Here is a 22,783-nt window from a genome sequence, read left to right on the forward strand (position 1 = left end):
TAAAACTTCAGAGAACAAAATATTTTATCTTAACCATTCTATGTGGTCTGAGAAGTTCAGGTTCTAAAAGCATGGTACCTTTCCACAAACTTATTTATACAGAACATGTACAATGTACATTTTAAAAACTTACATCATGCATGGAATCCAAAAGTTTAGTCAGTTGATAAAATCTCTGCCAGTTCTGGCTCGAGTTCCCCTCTCTCTTCACTATGGCTTTCCCCAGCTCTTTGATGTACGTCATACGAATCTCATCAAATAGAGCCTGACTCTTCAAGCCCTCCTTGGGAACTGAAACGTTAAATGAACCTTTAAGATGTTACAGTTCTCAGCTGATTCCACTAAACGAGACATTATAATAGTGCTCTTTTCACATTAATTACATTACAAAATGACAAAGGGGAATACAGTGGGGGCATGGGAAAGGAGATGGGGATAGGAGAGGAGACAGATCAGACAGGGAGGCAGTGTGTTTGTGGCAGGAGAACTGGGACTGGCTGGGCAGAGCCTGGGACAAGAAGGGCAGACATCTTTGAAACTCTCTGGCGAAGTATTGTATCCTCCTCTAGTGATGGTCCAGATAGAGGATAACAACCCACTACTGTTATCAGTTACTCCATAAGTTCACATGGCAGATAGCTGCATGGTGAACACAGTCTTTAATAATACATGAACACATGCTATTTTTTTCCACACAACCATTCCCCCATTCAGTGCACAGGCTGGATCCAATCCATGGATGAATCAGGGCTCTGAATGAACGAAGAAAACTATTATTTGTAGGACTCCTACCTCAAGTGTTGTAGAAGTTGGAAGATGTAATATGAATAAGACAGGAACTGCAGGAACAGAAAGGATGGTCTCATAGCAAAGGTAGCTGAATGCGGTCCTGGAGAATTGGATTCTACCCCTGCCTTTGTCAGGTATTGTGTCTGGGTACCCGACTTGAAACCCTATGGTCTGATTTACAGAAGTGCTTATCATTTGAAACTGAAATCAATGGAAGCTGTGTCTTGAACAAACAATGTTCTATGTTACAAGCTCTAAAAATCAGGTTGTAGGTGCTTCAAATTGGATATCAAATACTAGTGGATACTTTTGACCTTACTCCTCTCTGTACCACATCTGTAAAATGGGGATAATACCTTCCTCTCACAGGCATTTTGTGAAATTAAACTTATTGATATTTGTGAAACACTCAGATACCGTAGTGATGAGTGCCAGAGAAAAGCCCATGAAGAAATTAATAATTCTGTCTTCAGAACAGGGTTTGAATTGCATGGAGCAAATAAGGCATAGAAAAAAGAGAACAAGATACTGAAATAGCAGCACATTAAGTGAGTGCTGTGCCATTCTGTGCACTGAATGAGGTATGAGTCCTGAAGAAAAAATAATATGTGATCATCTAATGAAAGACTTATCATAATGCATAAGCACAAGGGAGCCAAATTAAGGTTGCAGAGTGCACTTTAATACTGGCATCCCCTAGCTTCTGAGTGCTTCACTTTGCAACCTTACTATTCTTTTAACACAATTTTTTGTGTTTCATTAGATAAAGGGTGTCTGTAGTTATATGTACTATTATTTAAAACATATTAAAGTAGCATCTGGGAAGCCCAATCAGACATGAGCCCCATTCTGTAAGGTACTGTACGATCACTTAGGAAGGCATCATCTCTGTCCCTTACACACATGGGAATGGAAATCTGCAGTCAAAGTTATCCACATTTCATAAACTCTACAACTTGCCGTCGATGTCATCATATATGTAAGTAAAACAAAAAACATGAGCTCAAATTATCGTCCAGCACAAGTTCACCTGCAGCGAGATCTTTGTGTCAATTTGAAGCAATGTTGCTTTGTGGGTCATTTGTACATGGGATAAGCGATAGTACTGTTGCCTTTTCCCCAATCTTGAATGACTGTTCTGACTTGCAGAAGTTTTCTCAGAGGCCAAAAATTCTCAGGAAAAAGTTATTTTCAAAATTTTACCCCAAGTCTCATTCTGCATAGTGAAAAATCAATGGGACTTGGGTGCTTTTGAAAATTTACCTTTGGCCTGAGGCAAAGTCTTTATTTTGTATAGAATAGCAGCATACGCATCATCTATAGGATGATGTCTACAAAATTAAGAAATGACTTGGTGTACATCCCCAAAGATTTGTGCTGTATATCCAGAACATTTCAGTAGTTCACAGAGGGCTGTCAGATGGCTGTCTCATAATTTCAGTTTCAAAAGCCTCACAAAACACGTAGAAGTGTGGAGCTGAGAGATCATGAATGCTTCCTTTCAAAAGAATCTTTGTTCCAGTTTGCGGTTGGAAGGCAAAGGCTGCACTGCGTCCTCTGCCAGGACACTGAGGGAAACTACTCATGGAACAGTTGTGTGTTACCGTACGGAATAGCGAGGGGCTAATAATAGCAACTTACATCTACTTGATACTTCTGCTAAATAAATCTATGACCTCACTGGCTCACAGTAGATAGTTCTCATTTACAAGATCCTCCTGCATTTTACAGGACTAAAAGTCCAAGACTACACATTTCCTATTTACTTACAAGATTTAACTTTATCATCAGTTGAGCAAACCAAAATATAATGACTGACTATTTGAGTCACTCTTGTAGTAGAATGTTTTTAACCATTTATGAGAATGAAGTAATTTTAGCCATATGGAAATTTGATTAACAAGTCTCTATTATTATTCTATCATTATTATTATATACGTATATGGCATCCATCACTACTGGGTCTGGGCACTGCATTTAAACACAAATGTGTGTTTTCACAGAGCTCCTGATCCAGCTCCAAAAGGAGAAGCAAAGAATTTGGAAAGCCTTGATTTAGCCACTCCCTTCAAGTTTCAATTTATTGTAAATGTTCTACTCCTCTGGAACTTGGTCAGACACATAGGACTGGATATGTAAAAAACAGGAAGTAATTTTGCCTGATTAATTCACGTCTTGGTTGAAGAAGTCAACATAAATGTAATGTCAGATCTTCCAATTGTGCAGTCAGTATAAGACAAGTGATGGCAATCTGGTGACGTGCTCATTCAGATTTGCAAGACTAGTTATATTAATAAAGAGCCGTTTCCTTCAGGCTCAACTTTTTTGTGACTCTTCAGAGTTTTCCAGTAGGTAGTTTCACTAGCATATCCTCTCAAATCTTAATAATCAGAGCCACATATAGAATTCAATAGCACATAAGAACTCTGTTTCCATTGTGTTTTAATGTGTGTATATACTATCAGCACACATATACTCTATGATTAAATTTAAAAAATTGTGTAGGAGAAATTCCACATATCTAAAAAGTTTAAATACATGCTTCTAGCATATTTGCCTCCAAGCAGCATAATATAGGATCACATGATTATTGTCTGTTGTGGATTATTGATAAAGGAATTGTCATTCAAACACCAAAAGCATCATGCAACTTCATTCTTAAGGAAAGAAAACAAACACACTCATATGTTGCTCTGATGCTGAGCATCTCTATGGCTGGAACTGAAATAATTTTATGTCATACAGGACATTGTAATTCAACAGAACAGGTTTTATGATCCAGAGAACTTGTGTGATTCTCCTTGAAACAGCCTTTTTCAATCCTTACTGAATTCATTGGACCTCTTGCTTGAAAGACTATGTAGAACAGGAATTTTCCAATATAGATAAGTGTGACTTCAGTCTGTTTGACCCATTCAAGCCATCTACCAAGATCTTATTGATCATATATGTTCTTTGTGTGTGTGTCTGTGTATGTATGTAAATGTACACAAATTATTTAGTAGTATTAGTAAATAGTTATATTATCGGGTCCAAAGGCCCCAGCTGAGATTGGGGTCCCTTTGTACAAACAGAAAAAGAGACAATCCAATCTCTATGTGAACACACAAACAGAAGGATGGTAGGGAATAAGGATATACCACAGAAGCAAATGACTACATTGAAGAGTTTCATAGTCACATATTTTCTTTATATTTTACGAAGGGACCATTATGATCATCTAGTCTGACTTCCTTGATAATACAGACCATAGAATTTACCAAGGCCATAACCTCTGTTTGAACGAGAGCACATATTTTAGGAAGATATCCAGTTTTGATTTAAAAGACTTCCATATGACAGCAAATCTATTCCATCCCTAGATAAGTTGTTCCAATAGTTAATCACCTTCGCTGTTAAAAATATGCACCTTTGCAGGGTTTTAAAAGGACTGGCAGTTGTATCACTCTGGGTGATTTTGATCTACAGGACCCTGATTCCTAAGCTTTGAAAGGGTCCTTTCCCTAATCCAACCCTAAAGGCAATTTAGTTACAAACATGATGAAGTCAATCCAGCTTTATTTTATAGTCAGATTTTAAGCAGTTTTTTGTTTTTGTTTTTTTAAAACTGGTGGATTTCAGGCATCTGGAGTTGCTTCACTAGAATAGTACTTGCTCATTCATTTTCTCTGAAGTTTTTCTGACAGACATTGCAACTGCATACAGTATCTTTGGGGGAGCCTACTGTATTAAGTTTATGTATTACTGTGTACAGGGGCTGTATGTATGATTGCGTTCTACTCTATGTAGGAGGTTTACCATAGTTCCTTCAGGAATCAACACAGTGGTGATGGTGGGGTGATTAAGGTGAATCGCTCAGATTGTAAACACGTCCAGAGAGCTACCATCACCTGGGGAAGTTTGTACATTCTAGTTCCAACTGGGTTTCCAGAGACTGGAAAACAAAGAAAGGGCTTTTGTCTTATAAAGGCTGCATTTAAACTGACTTAGCACTTACCTTCTGATTCAGCAAATGGACAGGACCTTCTGTCCAAAAGGGACCCCAACTCTTGCGGAAGGGTAGGAAAGACTTTGGCCTACTAGGGCCCCATGGGAATGACGGGTGACCCCTGGTAAGGTTTAGCATGCATGAAGGAGCTCATTTTTATATGATTTCTGTGTAATGCTTTTTTTACCTTAAGAATAAATGTGTTTGCTTAGAAAGAGTTGAGAGGGAACTTGTAACTGCTGGCAATACACTATTCATAGCCCTCAGAGAGAAAGCAAACCCCAGGCACTGGCCTTTAGGCAGACTGGCTTACTGGGGATATCACAGTGTAAGGCAGGGAGCTGTGCAGCCTTTAATATCCTTGGGCAGAAAGGAGTGGGATAAGGGTTCCTGCTCAGACACCCTGAGACCTAATTGGGAACTCCTGGAGTGACCACAGGGGCACAAGGAGAGGTATGGGGGGGAAAAACAGGTGCAGTTACCCTGAAACTGTGATAGCTTCATCCACCTTCCAAGGTACTGAACTACTCATACAACATCATGCTTGGAGTTTTACACACACTAAATCTTCTTTGTGATCTTGAAACAGACTTGGATGCTGTATGTAAAATGGTTCGAACATATAGGCCACAATATCTTACCACTAGGTAGGTTCAACTTAATAATATATCCAGTTATAATTGTCAGAAGCACAGTTTCCCTCAATAGCATGATGTAGTCATGTTGGAAGAGTAGCATTTTTGTACAGTGCTCAGCTTTGAGCTTTAACTCTGTGTGAGTTACCTGTCATACCATCAGCCTAATATACACATACACATCTCATAATATTGGCAAGGTACGTTCATCACATAGATATAGTATCTGCCCACTTACTTGTAGAGAGAAGCAGCAAGGTTTTCATGCACAGATATTCTTCATATGACACTTGAAGCCGTGACAGCTCATTGGCAACCATAAGCATATGTTTGCATTGGTCATACATACAGGGTAAATTCATTCTCCGCCTGAAAAATAACAGCATAAAAATCAATTAAGCAAAATGTCTAGCTCTCCATATCTTCATCCTAGAAGGAAAAAAGCAGAAAACTTTTCTATTGTATGCACTCAAGTTTTAGCAGAAGAATCTCCACTTTCATGAACTGATGTATTTGTTTAGGACTATCGTTCTGCTAACTGCATCTAGAGAGTGGCCTGAAAGTGAAGGGGGAATGAAGTAATCCCACTTTGTATTCATGTAGACAAACCCAGTTTCACAACAGCAGTTTATTTAATTCAGGCCATGAATTCAGTAACCTATTGGCTGCCAAAAGAAAACGTTAGAGATTTCACCACCATCTTCAAGTAACAAACCACAGATTTTCAGATTCAGTGGTTCTGCGACAGGTTTCTCTTCCCAAGGCTGGCAGTCCTACAGATTTAACAGTGTGATCCATTGGCTACAGTAAAATGAAATGACACAGTAAACTGGGTCCAAGGAAGTGAGGTGTCCATAACTGAATTTAATTGGCCACTTTGCTCCTTTAGGCTCCCAGCCCAAGCTACCAATCTGTTCCCCACTAATGACACCATTAAGTCTTTTTACAAAAACTTCTCCAGTCACAGCGCAGCCTACAAAGCTATTCTATTACTAGTCCTGCACTCTGTTATGTTCTCAAAGAGGTGTCCAATCTTGCAGATAAATTTTAATATACACAGTAATAATCAGGTTTCTAAGCATGGTTTAGAAAGAGATGCTGAAAAGCACTTCGCTGGAATCAGTTTGGCTGATGCACTCTGTTTATGCATTTATCTTCTCCCTCATTGTCTACATCTAATGAAATTTACATCAGGCTGTGAACTCTCCTTCCTAACAATCCTGTTGTTTAGTTCCCTACCTGGCAATTACAATTGTTTGGTGTGAATATGGCTCTCACAGGATTATTTCAGGTGGGGAAAAGAACAAAAATTAGGACCAGATCAATTCTGAAAGTGGATGGGGGAGGGGAATAGAGGCTGCATTCATGAAAATTGTTGGTGAAAAAGAGGGTGGGAGAAGATAAACAGAAAAACGATAGTGCTCAAGGTGAATTGTTTCAAATAGGAGGATTTTTCAATGAGATATTAGCAGTTTGTTTTTTTTAAACATTAAGTGCAGTCTCCCTTAACACAGATCTTCCCCTATTCCTTCTCAATTTATAATCCAAGAGCTTCAAATACCAATATAATATGACATAATATACTCCTGGGAGAATTCTGTGCCACTGTGCAAGCACAGAATTCATGTCGCCTCCCAGATTCACTCCTCCCTCCCCCTCCCCAGAATAACTCATTCTGATGGGGAGGTGTAGGAAAGCCGCGAGAGGGGTCACGCTGCAATTAAGCTTTTCACCCACCAGGGGATGATATGGTGGCAGAAGAGAGGGTCCATGAGCCAGAGCAGGCAGCTGCAAAGAGGGAAGGTTGCAGAGAGTCTGCCTTCCTCACAGTGCCCTGCCCATGGGCCAGGTGAGGAGGCATGGGATAAGGGGAGGATGGACAGAGCAGGGCATACGGGATTGCTGGGGGGGTTACAGACTGGGGTTCAGAGGGGCTAGTGGGAGGACAGACTGGGGAGAGGGCACAGAAGCTAGTGGGGGTGACAACTAGCAGGGGCTGAATGGGAGTAGGGGGTGCAGGGCCATATGGGGGAAGGGGGTGGAGGGAAACATGGGGACAGGGGAAGCTATGCCTGGCTAAATGGGGAGTAGGGATACAAGGACACATGCAGACAGGGACAGATATGCCTTGCTGAATGGGAAAGGCTAAGGATCAGCTTCCCAACTCCTTAACATTACCCCTCCTCCCTCCAAAAAAACCAACCCCCCTCTTCCATACTTCTCCCACTCACACCCAACAACCCTCCAGGCTCACTCCCAGGCTCCTTCCCAGCAATTACGTCCCTCTCCCTCAGGTCCTCCCCATTACGCCTGACTCTCCCAAGCCTTTGCATTGCTTCTGAGGCGTGCGGGAAATACATTTCTATATTGTAGTTTAAATGAATTATTACTCAAAGTTTTGTATTAATATGCCTAAGAAATCTATTTGTCAGAAAACATTTCCTGAATCTTTTTTGTTTTCTGTATTGTTACAGACATACTTACTGACAGGTATTTTCAAATAAATTACCAAAATAATTGAAACTGATATAATTTTATTGTGTTATTTTGTCAAATGAAATATGTAGAATTTTGCAGATTTTTTTTTTCAAAGCTAGGATCATTTTTCATGTCTCCTTCCACTATCCCATGCAAGAGAAACATACAATACACACTCACAAAAATGTTCAGCCCAAGAATTATCATTTAAAAAAATACTAACTGAAAACAAGAAGGCACATGCTTCCACAGGGACACAGCAAACAATACAGAAAGAATATGAACTGAGATGGGCAGTTTAAGAAATTGGTGACTGCCCAGCAAGAAACATGGGCTGGTTAAAGCCTATTAAAAACAAATCTGAATAAAAGCTTGGAAAACCCTGTTTTCAAATGCATGTTGAAGTACAATTTTTTTAACTGTATTAAGACTATTTGTGTTTTTTTCATATATACATATCTATCTATCTATCTCTTTGGAAACTCTAGCCTAATTCCAGTGTTTAATAATCAAGCAGCAGCTGAAAGAATACACAGTACTGTTACAAGGCAACTGAATACACAGTACTGTTACATGGGGTTGGGAATAAACATTAAGAGACTCAACTTTTCTGTGGGACCTTGACATAAATCTATGCTAGGTCTGTTTGGCTAATTTTCTGCTGTCACCTTTGGATATCAATGAGTAACTTAAGTGTTTTAAACCGAATAATTGAAACACATTTTGTGACAAGGCTCAGCAATTTTCCTCTTGTAAAATATTACCATTTCTGGGCAGAAGGTTAAAATAAATATTATGAAATGGGCCAGTGTGTTATTTATTTTTATCTATTATAAATGCACCCATCAGCAAGTGCATGGGTGCCAGTACAAAGCCAAACACAAATGTTAGTATTACCAAAGCTACACAAAATGCACTCCCTACCAAAAAAACCAGAGTATAAACATACCCTCCAATAAAAATACCCTCCCTCCTTCCCTTCAGACAAGGCTAAGTAAACAGATGATCTTTGCACTGCGTCCTGAAGGGCAGGCTGTGTCAGAACAACGGGAAAGCTAATTCAGTGGAGAATTCTCAACGCTAGAAAACAGTCTGGGAGCAGGTCCCAGACATTCCACTCTGAGATCTCCTGGCAGGCGAGCATCAGATGATCTCAGCTGCCAGAGTGATGCACAAGGAGGAAAGAAAGGGACAAAAGGATTATGTACAAATCATGGAGTAGGGAACCAACCAAGAGTCAGGGCACCTAGGTTCTTTTCCAGAGCTTACATATGGTCACACGGCAAGAAAGTAATTTAACAACTTTATGAATTGGTTTATCCATATATAAACTGGGTATAAGACTTAATGATGGTACTTAACATGGCCTAGTCTTTGAACAGTGCATGAAAAGCAGCACACATTGGAAGTGCAAAGGATTTATTGTTAGGAAGGACGCTCAGTTAATGCAGACACACCACTGGTTTCAGAATAGCAATACATCAGTATAGATAGTGCTTATCGAGGTGATTTTGGTAACTACAGAGTAGTTGCATTGCAATTATAGTGTAATTAAACAGTGGTTTTCCTTTTCAGTATGTAATTACCACCTGTTCTTAAAACTGGAGGGTTAACTAGATGAATGCTTTACTTATTTCTTTAGCGGGGCTTTTGTTTTGACAGTGTTTTTAAAACTGATATGAGTTAGGTCACTTTCTTGTTTCTAATTAATCAATTATGCCTCATTCTCTTGATCAGCTACACTACAAGGAAACACACTGGGGAGTTATTTAACAATCAAGTACCTCAGTGTTTAGTCATTTACCATTCTCATGTTATTCATCTGGATGCCATATCTCCCATGTATAGCAAAAGCACATATGTTTTTATTAGAAAGATAATGTAATTACTTAGATCAGTGGCTCTTAACTGGTGGTCTGCAGACCACTGGGGGTCCGCGAGTACTGATGCCCCACAGGGCTAAAGCCCCAAGTGCTTCCCGCCCGGTGGCTGAAGCTCAGAGCACTGAGGCTCCCTGCTGGGCCCTTGTGTTTTTATAGCATGTCGGAGGAGACCTCTGAAAGAAAAAGGGTGAGAACCCTGACTTAAATTATAATGTTTTGTTTAAGACTACCTTCTCTGAAATGGTCTCAATAAAAAATATATAGGATTTTAGAGTAAACTTTACACAGAATATAAAAAGCTAGTTAAAACATACGTAATTTATAGTTAAAGGGCATATACGGTTTGTGTGGGGAGGGAGTTAAAGGCATGTGATTTTCAACATTTGATGAGTCATTCAGCTCTATTAAATCTATGGAAAAATAAAATGAGTAAACAAGATACCGACACTCTGAACAACAGACTGTACTGATTCAAGAGTCTGACTTGCAAAGAAATATTTTTAAAGAAACTGTTCTGGGAATAAGAAAACTTGCCTCTTAAAAACATTTTTCAAAAAGCCATAATACTTAGTTTTATTTTCTTTCCACTTAAATAATGCCAAAATAATGCCAATGCTTTATAGGGTATATAACACTGTGGGGAAAATGAAATCAGAGGAACAGATCTCAGAGTTAAGAACAAAAAGCTGCCGAGGTGGTGAGCAGGCAAATGAGTATAAGAGTTTCAAGAATGATTTATAAAAACCTTTTTGTAAGGCTATGAAGTCATTACATGTCCTATACTGCTTTATGGCCACAACTGCATGTGATTTGCTGTTGCTTAATGTGATTCATGTACAGCTGGGAGGCCTTGTCTTGAAGACAATAGTTGAAATATGCTAACGTGGGCTCTTGAACAAAGTGCGTACTGCATGGCAATTTTTAGCAGTTATGATACAGCATTATAAAATTTCACACTTTTATAGTCACAAAATACTAAAACATGTCCTGGAGCTTAGGATATGTTTGGCAGCGAAGGTCCACCCCAGCTTTTAAAATGGGTCATATAAGCACCATCACATACCATGGTGGTGCATTTGTAAGCCAATACATACACACCTTGAACAACGAGAGTCCTGTAGCACTTTAAAGACTAACAAATTTAATTTAGTATATACTATATATATACCTGTCTTTTGATTCCTATTTCTTGCATCCGAAGAAGTGGGTTACAGCCCACGAAAGCTTATGCCTACAAAAATTAAATTTGTTAGTCTTTAAAGTGCTACAGGACTCTCGTTGTTTTTGCTGTATACAGACTAACACGGCTACCCTCCTAGAACTTTATACAGACCTTGGAGGCGGTAAAACATCTTGGGTTTTTTTACATTGCATTTGCTAAGCATTAAAATATTAATCCACCAATGAATATTGTTCCCACGTGGGAACAATTTTTAAAATTTGATTCTGTACTCCCTTTAATGCCTTTTTTTTTTTTTTTTTTAAAAGGCAATTTTGATTTCAATGGGTGTTAGGAATCTAGATGCTTTTGAAAATCCTACGAGGTGCCTAAATACTTTTAAAAATCTGCCCCTTAATCTCTCTGTGCCTCAGTTCCTCATCTGTAAAATGGAGATAATACTCACAAGGAATAAATACACTAAAGGAGCTCAGACACTATGGAGATGGGGGATATATGAGTAACTGAGGTAAAAATAACTGTTTTTCAAAACATTCTGCACAGTTTATGCTTATTTAAATCCCTGATTTTTGGAATAGCATCAGCAGATAGTTTCTCTTCCTTGAATACCACACTGTTGATAAGCCTTTAAAACTCAAAAACTGAGGAGATAATAAGCATAAAAGATATAAAATGTAAAACTGCAACTATATAGCAAAAAAGCAGCTAAATAAATCCTATATTCTCTCTTTATATTAGGTATTTTTCACATTTTTTGATATGCCCCAAAATCACACACTTGATAAATGCTAGGAGCAATATCAAATAAAATTCTCTGAAGCCAGTTCAGCTTAGTAACCTTTCCTGTGCTGTGTGCTGCAGCAAATTATCGTACTGACTGTGTACTGGAAGTAGTTTAAGACCAGCTTTGTCATGTTGCTGTAAGGGGAGTGTTAATACAGAAAGATGTAATCTGATGATGTGCGTCAGTTTGACTCCTTGATTTAAGTTGCCAGTAACAAAGCCCTTTAGAAGTACTACAAACCCAGTGTGTTGTGTCTGGTCAGAAATGCTCTTTGCAGACTCCTCCCTTCTCCTAATCAATAACTTCAAATTATTTAAATGTAATAAAGTGATTGTTCACAAGTTGCACTGCCAATAAACATACTACTTTTAAATGCTGTCTGAGTGCAAACTGAGAGGGAGAAAGTATATTAATAGGGATTTCAGATTTCTCAGCTTTGTATTCACTAACCTTAACTGCAATACGATAAATTTTAAAATTACTCTCATACCAGGTATTTCTAGCAGAAAACTGCTCTGGGGAACATACATTTAAATAGGATCTCTCCTCTTCTCTGTCTCTGATTAAAAGTGTTGCAACAACTGTAAAGTTCAAGAAATATGTACACGGATGAAGTGCATTTAGTGGTTAGAGGATGGAACTGTGACTCAAGAGCCAACAAAAATCCCTTGCTCAGCAACATACTTCTTTTGTGATGTGGGTCAAGTCACTTATCCCCATTTTCTTGATGGGGAACTAGGGAACACAAAGGCTACCTCTTGCCTACATTAGATGGGTGTTGCGAGGCTAAATTTATTGTCTGTAAAGTAACTAGAAATATTAGGGTGAAGGGCATTATATTAAAAACACTTTTTATACTTCCATAAGTGCTTCAAGATCATGATTTCACACAATGTCCTATACAAACTGTTTTTGCTGTTGTAATGAGTCTTAAAACCTATCAGAACAACATTTTTTTTGCCAGTTTTGTACGATTGAATGGATATAGGTCATCCCATGTGGGTGAGTCCATACATCCCTGCAAGATCTTGCCAAATCTTTAACCCACTCTTATCTTCAGTTACGCAATTTTTAGATAAAAGTAAAGTAATATCTCCTGAAATTAAATTAATCGAGTATGATATGGATCACGGAAAGACATAGCAATTCTATTTCAATGAGGGGAAGCAAGTAATGAATCAAAATTTGTCCATGTGGCTGAAATTAAACATATATGAGGCCAAAGATAGATGATTTTTTTTATTGTTGCCAGCGGGAAATGTTGCGCAATATAAAAGGATGGGAGTATGGAAATGCTGCAGGCCATCTGCATATCTCAAGATGGAAAGCTCAAGCAGTTCCTAATCTTTTTCTTCTCCTTACAATTCTGCAATATTGCATGTGAAGTCAGAGCTCTGTTGCAGAATTCCAATGCCTGTGTTGCTGCACTGAAATAGTCTATTCCTAATCCATTTTGCTTAGATAGGAGATAATCTGATCAAACATTAGATACATGATCCTGATACCACAGTTAATAAGGACAAAGTGGCTGATTCATGGGGCACTGGACACCTCCTCATAGATGGTGAGTGCCCTCAACTCTCAGAATGTGTTCAATATTTAGTAGAATCACACCCTAAAATAGTAGCATTCACAAAGAACAATTATTAAGTTTCTCCCACTATACAGTATACTAAAAAAAAAAGGCTAAGTCAAGGCTTCACTATGATAGTTTTGAGAATTCTAAACGGCACTTTTCATTTTCAAACAACTAAATATTAGGTAATTAATTTAAAATCTCTAGAAATGTTCAGACCTAGTTCTGCCAACAAATGAAACTAATAACTCTGCCTTGGATTGTGATTCTATTCTACTATATAGTTTAGTTAGGGTTGAGATTGGTTTATACCTGGATGTGAGACCTTCAAAACACCCTTAACTTTAACAGAAAGATTCAATAGACAGCAGTATGTCCTTGGAGTTAGCCCCAGCTTGGTATTAAGGGATGCTATGCTTCAGTTGGTGCCATCTTTTGGGTGACACATAAAGAAGAGGCCTTGGCCACTTGTGTTTTTTAAAAATCCCAAGGCATTTTTTGCAGGTATAGTACTCCTGATGTCCTAACCAAAATCTCTAGCTTTGGTAATTATACTCTGCCTACAATGGCCAAAGTTATCCTTGTAGTTTCAGTAAGTATGATATTCTTCATTTCCTGTTTTATAGCTGTTGTGTATTGTTTTTGTGCACTATTTGACAGTTACCATCTTTCACTCAGAGGTGCCTGCAATTTAATGACGAGTGAATTGTGAGAAATTTCAACCAGGAAGGTAGTTTTGGGGAATAGGTAGCGCACTCAAAACAAGAAGTTAGAAAGAAAGTGTCAATCAAATCTTACTTACAATGCCACTACCCCACACTAATTTCATCTCTTAATATATGTTTTATTAAAATATTAATGAAGTTGTGTATGCAAAAAATATTTCACGATTATAAACTAAATTATGCAAATAAATTAGTTATGTCTGAGAATCAAACAGTTATGAATGTATCACTCAGACTATAAACTCCTTGGGGAAGTCACATTGTTATGTCTGTAATGCTTTATGTATATTTACAACACTATATTAAATAACAGCTGCTTTCAGAGGTAAAGCACTTTGTGTCCCTGTTAGCACATTAGATGATGGTTAATCCACATGAACCACATGAAGGTTACAGCTATTCAACAAAGGCATATTCAAAACATTTTAATACATAAAAAGTGAGAAGGACAAAAATGAACTTTTATGCAACATAATTACTAAAAGGAATGATAAAGGTTTACAAAAGTCAAGAGAAATATTTACACCAAAAAATGAAATGGAATGAGCACACGAAAAGCTATTTGAAACACAAATGGCCAATCAAATAGAAAATAAAAGAATTACTGGTTCTTGTCAGAAAACTAAGACAGGACTTGAGGGAAATTCTTTAACAATGTAATATTTTCCGCTTTTACAGGGCCTTCTATCCAAGGAGCTCAGCACTAAACAAGTCTCAAATCACCTCAGTGACGTGGATATTATACCCATTTTAAATATAGGAAAATTGAGGCCCGGTTTAAGAAGCCACTTCTGCTCACAAGGAAATCAAAAGTCACACACAGAACTCAATGGTGCAGGATCTGGCTTTAAGTGTTTTGTCTAAGGTTATATAGCAAATGCGTGGCATAATTTGGATGAGGATCCAGATTTCCTGACTCCCACTGCAGGGTGGCTTTAATCCTGTAAAGCAACACAATCTCTTATGCAATGGGACACAAATTCCAATTATAAAGCCAAGATCAGAAATCAACACCCAGAAATTAGAGTAAATATAAATGAGCAAAAACACACTGACTTTCATAGGTTCACTGGCAGTTCCAGCCCTTTGCAAAATATTGCCTTTAAAATTGTGATGATAAAAAAGGTTAGTGGCTCTGAATTTTGAGCACCCTCAATGTACCAATATTTCATAGTTTGTATGACACAAAGGGGATGATGTTCTAGTTCATGAATAAATGGGAAGCTAGTTTCACATTTTTCATAGTAAAGCCTCACGTTTATTTTAAGTCTGCAGGTGGTTAAACTGAAATTTAAACTGTTCCGGCCAGCAACCTCAAAGAATTAGATTTACAGACTGGTTCAACCAATCAAGTGAAACAAGAGATTTTTAGTTAAAATGTCATAAAATATATTGTAACAAGAGTAAAAACCTACAGGAAGACAAAACCCATAAAGAAGCAAAAATAATTTGTCAGCTGAAGTGACTGATAATAAAAGCAAAGCTATAACACAGTTTTAAGTTATTTTCTTGGCTATAAACACAAATATTTATTTGCTCAAAAGCAATCAACAAGCAGTCATGCTGTAATCTATAAAAACTAACAGTGTACCCTATAAAAAGCAAGCTAGCAAATAAATTAAATATCCTGATCTTTCATCTTCAGAGTCATAAGTTTAAACAGCTAAGATCAGTTGTTTTTATCATATGATTGGCTCATCTTGACTTCATATCCATCCAAGTCATTATTTAGCATGGCGATGTCACCCCTGAAGTCCAGGTCCAAAAGGGCCTAATTTTCAAAAGTAATGAGCACTTGCAGCTTTTCTTGCCTTGAACTGAAGTAGGGATGGCTCATTACTTCAGGAAATCGGGCTCTGAAGCTATAAAGCTTATTGTTTTCTTGTTTGGGAATACAACAGAGAAAATGACTTCATCAAATTAGGTGCTAACATGCCGCATTAGGAATTCTCCTAATTTGTTTTCTCCCTGGCTAGTGAACAAAATACATAATTTGCCTACAGTGCCTCAAGTTAATTTAGGACAGGTTTAGACAACATGATGTAAAAGAATGCCTGAGCCCTATACAGGCTTTCCCACCACTGCTAATATCAATGGAGCTGCAACGATGGAGGATTACCTGCAATAATCATTACTGTAGACTATTTTGACAATTTCTATTCCCTAAAAGAAAAAGGTTTAAAAGTGAGCTAAAGGGGATGGTCCTACTGAGGTCCATCTAAAGTAGAAAGAAGGCACACAGAAATGATCTGTCAGCCCTTACAAGCAAGATTAATTCAGGGCCAAATCCTAGTTGGAGGCTTTTTGAGTAGCAGATCTACAATGGAACTGGGGATAGAATGCCCACCCCCTTCCAAGTCAGAGGCAGCCTAGTCATGTTTGCTATTACAGCTGTTAAGTTGTATCAGTGGCTGCAGCCTGCTATGCACACTACTTGCCTTCCAGCCCCCTCTTAATAAACAATGGAAGCTTCCACTCACTTCAACAATCCAACACTCTTATCTTGCACATGAATGGAGAGAGTCACCAAGGAGCTCTGTTCCAAGGAATACCAAGAATATTCAGAAATCCCAGGCCTTCCTCTCCCCCATGCAGGGGAAATGGGTTGATTCCACTGCACTTCAGTTTCTGTGTGATCATGAAGATTTGCCCTTCAACGGGTTTGTCTTTACTAGGAAAAATGGTCAAATTTAAGCTGGGCTTCCTCAACCCATGTTAGCTAAACCTCACCACTTTTCTTGGTCAGAACAAACCCAATGAGGCTCCAAGTGAGAGAGATTGCGAGGTAGAAGACTGTGGAGTTAGCATTGCAACTGCCCATGTTAAAGATGGCCATGAAAAATAATAGAAGGACAAATGATCAGCAGTAGCTATTTCAAAGCTTGAGGTTTTTTGAATTTTCACTATTTAAGCCAATTGTACATGCATTTTATCCCACTGTCACCCCTGAGCAATTTCTCAAATTGTCCTGTAATTTCTGAATATTTTGGCATTATGTTTAGAAGAAACCAAATGGTGTCAGAAATATCACATATACATCAGACATATATTGGTTTTAATCAACTCAAATGCATGGGCAGCAGCACATTGTTTTTTAAACCAGCCTCCGTTTCTGCTTTAGCTTTTCTATCAAACACAAGCAACCATTCCTAAAGAGCGCTAATCCAAAAGAGATATGTACCCATATGAAAGGGTAAACAAATAAAAAATGTAAGCATTTAAAATCTTACCTTCAGAAGAGTCCAACAATTCAGCATGGAACACCTACTCCCATAATGTTTTGTTTAAAACTAAGTACAACAATACAGTTTAATATGGATGCACAAAATTGTGTTTGCTCTAGAAAAAAAGGCTCTACCCTTGTTATATTACTTCTTAAAAAAAAAAAAAAAAAAAGAGGATGGGAGAATTAGTGTTTGACGGTACACAGTTCTATTCAAACACTATTTAATCATTGTTACTATTCATCCATTAGATACTTATATGGCCCCTCCCACCATAATATCTGAGATATGATCGCATTATCCCTTATCCGGTGAAAGATTAAGCTTGTGTGACAGAAGGCATCTGTAAGCAAGAACTTAATCAAATTCTTAAGTGGCAGAGACCTTTAACACTCTTAATTTATTAGCATAAAGGGGTTCACATATGTAAAAGAGCAGAATGGATATCTGTCAGACCACTATCATGCCTTCCTAATAGCTTCTGGACCAGCCTTCAAACAGGATATTTTGGAAATTATTTTGCTTTTGTGTTTTAAATCCCCTTGTGCATCTCTCTAGAACAATTAATATAAATAAATATTTAAAATATATAAACATAATGTCAGATAATCTGATTTACCTGACTGACCAAAGAGCCTACCTTGAAGTCATGCTAATCTGTTGAGTAACTGATATTTATAAACATGTTTTATTACCTTTTTTCGAATGGACCCGCCAAGCTATTTTTTTTCTTTTTCCATGATTATAGACTTTCAGGGAATGACTTATTAGTGATTATTTTTACCCTTTAAAAAAAATTAAAACCAATGTGCCACATTTTACAAGATGCAAAGCTGTATTCAAACTAAACAATGAAAAAGTAAAACCAAGTATCTTTAGACACACCAAGAAGCTGAAGTCTCATCTGAGTATGAATAGTAGTGCTACAGAAAATTAGACAACTTGTAAAAAAGTGTCTGCAACAGTTCCTAAGTCTTTTGAAAACATTTACCCACAGACCAGATACATTTATTTTATAAAGCTACTGTGTACACGCATATCTGATTTTAAAACAACAAAAATTGTTGTTCTCCATTTTATCATCAAAATATCAAAAACTTAAAGCCTAATATTATCTTTATAGTATACAGTATGGGTCCAATTCCCTTTTAGACCAGTGTTATATGCCAGTGTCTCTTCTAGACCAGTGCTATATGCCATATATGCCATATGCCACTGTCTTAAATGGATTTGCTCTTATTTTACAACAAAGCAAGCAGAAGATAATGAGACCTCATAAGTGCAAGAGAAAAAAATGTCCAAATGCTCTAGCAAATTACTCAAAAATTGCACAATAAGAACCACCAATGTTTCTTGAAAACGGATAATATTGGCACAGGATTTGCCTGTATACTGTGACTCTCTGCAATGTGCAGTTTTACAGCAGATTCCTATTAGGGAGTTTGAAACAGAACAGCTATGGAATTACAAACAGCAATCCATGGGCCTACTTGTACAATAAGGTGACACAGAAACGTGATTAGCTACACAATTATTTAAGTTGTATTTTGTAAAATTCTTTTTTTTATGGGTTCAAGCTAAGCAAACATTTTAACTATATACAGTATCAGCAACCAGATCAACAGTACCATAAATGCCACTCTTGATTTAACTGATCAGAAGTTCAGTGACAATGATAGCATTGTACTATTGTTTAAGAGTTTATACTATTTGCCAGTCTTCTTTTTTCCAGGAAGAACTTGAAGAAAAATATCCTGTTGGTATCATTTTTCCCCTGAACCTATAGAACTAATTATTGTAATGAATGATGCAGGTGCATCAGCAATACATAATCCATCCATCCACCCACCTACACCCACAAATCCTTCTAAATAGAAACACCACAAACTTTCAGCTAGTTCTGAAATGCCATTACTTTCATTTAACTTACTTAAAAAGCATACACATCATATGCTAAAAGGAAACTGATTTTGCAAGCAAAATGTCAGTACAACAGTGATTCTTTGCACAATTTTGTTACCTAGTGATATACATTAGTAGGATTTACTCTCTATAAAAATAGTCTTATGCCAGAAAAATGTTTCAGAGAGTTTAATACAGCTCTGGCACACAGGGAAAATGACTCATACACTACTTACTCATTAATAATCAGATCTGGTGCAAAACACAGCAAGTTTCCATTTGACTGTTTATAAGATCTCCATCCTAGAGCAAAAGCCATCAGGAACATCCATGAGTACTGCAGAAGAGTCATTTGGTCATCCAAATGTAAATTTCGGAAACCTAAAAAAACAGAAAATGCAACAGCACAGGTAGTGAAAAAATCATGCTTAGGAAATGGAAATCTACCAAACTAATAATCATCAGTAAGGATACAATTTGGTCATGGAGGCTGTGACTTTCTGGGATGTCCATAACTTCTGTGGCAGGGCTGGACTAGCTGATCAGCTGGGGCTAGAACTGGGCTGGAATAGCTGATCAGCTGGTCCCGCCAGCTCTGTTTTTCTCCCTCTCTAGGTATTTTTAGTAAAACTCAGGGACAGTTTATGGCTTCTGTGAATTTTTGTTTACTGCTAGTAACCTGTCCCTGACTTTTACTAAAAATATCCGTGAGAGAATCTTAACAATAATCATCAGTACAAATAAAGTGTTATTAGTATACAACAGTATTTTAAAACATGTGTTTCATATCCTTTTCTTTAGTTATGATGCTGCATGGAGACTAGCAGACATCAAAATAGCGTGTCAAACTGCAATGATCAGATGTAATCTAGTACTTTTGTATTTTATGTTGTTAAATGCTAAATAATCTATCTAAAAGTTCATCTGTATACTGAGAAAGAACAGACTGTACTCGCGGTGGTAGGGAAGATGAAGAGATGAGATTGGAAGAACCAAAATGGTGCCTCTTACCTGCAAATTTGTTGTTGTTGATCAAAGTAATATGCAAAACTTCAGCATAATTTTAAAGTTACCAAGATTACATTTAGCTATTTAGCATACAGCTATATTGAATCCTTAATTAGCCTATGAAAAATGTTGCCTATGCAGAGATGAAACAAAACTCAACTTAACGTGGTTATAGTCACAATCTCTTTGCCAGTTTTCAGACTTTGGAAGTCTTTAAACATAACTAAATTCTCGAGCTGGTTTGAATTTGTGGCCTTCCACAGTTTTAAACTACATAGAATACAGAAATGTACTGAAAAGGAAAAGTAGCAGAAAAGGTAACATTTGTACCTTCTTTAAAATAAATATATATATGTATCTATTCCCCCTATAAATTCTTGCCCCTTCATCCACCCAATATAAGTGTATATAAACTCCACCCCTAATCTCTAGGTGATTGTTTCCACCTGAGTGAGACAGAGTGTCACATGGAAATCTCTTGAAAAATACTACAGAAACCAGAAGGGAGTGTAATATTAAAAATTCAGAACTTTTTTTTATGTCATTGGAAATGAAGGTGAATGAAAAATACCCTATAAATGACAACTACCGATGTTAATATATTTCCTCATAAGCCGACAAAACTGGTTCATTTGTCTTGTGTAAATATCACAGTAACTTCAGACTGAAGTCCACTGGCCAATAAATGGCTTTGTTTTTAACTATCTTATTCAACAGTAGTTTTACACAGTCATCACAAATCACGGAATATGTATCACATTTACTAATTTCCTGTAACATTATAGCAATATACAGAATGAATAGGACCAATGAAAAAATGTGTTATATTTTAAAATTGCTCCCCTGAGCAGATTTAAAATGTAGGCAGCTTTTAATCTCCAGTGGTAGTTCATGTCAAGCTTTGGCTGCATTTAACAAGATTTTCTGCCACAATGAGTCATTATCAAACTTAGATTCAAGTTGACTTTATTTAACTTCATCAGACACTTGACATCACAAAAAGGTCACTGTAGTGCTATTTCCTAAGATGTTTAAAATGATAATGTCTGGTGCATTAATATATGCTTTCAAAATAAGGCAGCCAGCTTTGATGGTAGCACATTCTCCCACCCCCACATATTGCTACTTTTAAAACATTAGTAATACAGTTCAGAACTCATTTCAAAACCTATTGGGTCAAAACCCAAGGTCCTTACGCAAACCTTGCTGAGGCAAAACTCCCCTGAGGTAAAAACTTCAGGATACAGCCCATCTTATTTCCTATACATTTGTTACATTATTCTTTATTGTTAACTAATGATACTAGGGCTACAAAGGATCTTTGTTCCTTATCAGTTCCATCTACTTGCATTGTTTATTTCCCACCTGAGGTAATAGGACATCATAAACATTTCCACAGCAACCAATTGTGATATCCCAAATGGAGGATTATTATGATTTTTGGAGAGATGCAAGAAATAGGAACAAAAACACAATAAAATGAAACTCTGTCATGAAGACAAGCTTTATGATAGATTGATCAAGAAAAGGAAGATAGAAAGACCTGGTATGATCAGAATAGTTACTATTATTATTATTATTAAATAAAAGAGTGGCCTTTCAAGGAGTATGATCTTCTCTAAGGTTAAGGGATTGTCTACATTGGGATATTAACCAGAATTGCTCCTCATGTGGACACATTAATTCAAAATAAAAGACATTTCTATTCCAGAATAAAAAGTGTGCTTCCAAAGCACAGTGATTATCCTGTTATAAAGTCACTTTTATTCCAGAATAGATAGTATCCACCCAGCATCTTAATCCAGTTTAGCACCACACCTTTCCTTTATTCAGATTATTTTCCCCACATAGATAAGACCGAAGGGACGTTTCAATTTCCCTATTCCAGGGTAAATGTTTCAGTCTAGTCTTTCCTTGTAACACCAAATAGGTTTATTTTCCAAAAAAGATGAGACCATTGTGTAAAATGAGAGGGCATATTACATTACATCTTTATCTATGTCTACACTGTACATTACTCTTTAGATTTACTTATGGAAACTGGTGACTAATACCACTGTCTAGAGCCAAACACAGCAGAAGCAGGTGTGATAGCTCTCCCAAATGCTCAACATCACCATATTATCAGTCTGTCCAAGGACTACGCAATAGGATGCCATGCATGATGTCAGAACTTGCAGACTCCTGATGTAAAAGAAAGCCAAAACAGACTGTAAATACATCATCCTTACTGATTCAACAAATGCGAGGCATGTTGGCAATTCTCCTTCAAGAGTCCCATGTAACATGCAATTTTATGGAAACAGCAATGATGCCTGAACAAAATATGGAATAACCAGCTTTACTCCTGGCCTTGGGTTAGAGATGGCAATAACTCTTTCCACTCAGGTAGGAAGGATGGGCAGAGTGGAGGAAGGGAAGGACAAAGTGACTATGGAGACAAAAAAGATGCAGGCAGTTCAGTAAAGGGGAAGGGGATAAGAAGATGGGTCGCTCCTTGAATCATGGGAACCCTCTTGCTAAAAATTAATAATGAAGCATTACATTCAAAACTGCTATGGAAACAGACCGGGGAAGATGTCTCTTTTTCTGATTTGAGTTCTTTAAAAAC

General features: G+C 37.4%; 1 protein-coding gene across 2 annotated transcripts in view; it reads right to left on the reverse strand.

Annotated features, from left to right (window-relative positions):
• The window catches only part of NR3C1 (nuclear receptor subfamily 3 group C member 1), a 155,385-nt gene that overhangs the window by 4,914 nt on the left and 127,688 nt on the right, over positions 1–22,783 (reverse strand). The window contains exons 6-8 of one of the 2 annotated variants that reach the window (XM_067566754.1): positions 19,401–19,545; positions 5,651–5,781; positions 134–291 (exon numbers count right to left, since the gene is read on the reverse strand). In XM_067566754.1, the coding sequence (XP_067422855.1) occupies positions 134–291; positions 5,651–5,781; positions 19,401–19,545 (434 nt within the window). Of the gene's footprint in view, positions 1–133; positions 292–5,650; positions 5,782–9,834; positions 9,947–19,400; positions 19,546–22,783 lie in introns of those variants that run through there. The other variant, XM_067566752.1, reaches the window with a different exon arrangement.

The sequence above is a fragment of the Emydura macquarii genome, unplaced genomic scaffold, assembly GCF_026122565.2.
Source record: "Emydura macquarii macquarii isolate MOO-44397 ecotype Brisbane River unplaced genomic scaffold, CSIRO-AGI_Emac_v2 contig_2768, whole genome shotgun sequence".
Taxonomy (NCBI): Eukaryota; Metazoa; Chordata; order Testudines; family Chelidae; genus Emydura; species Emydura macquarii.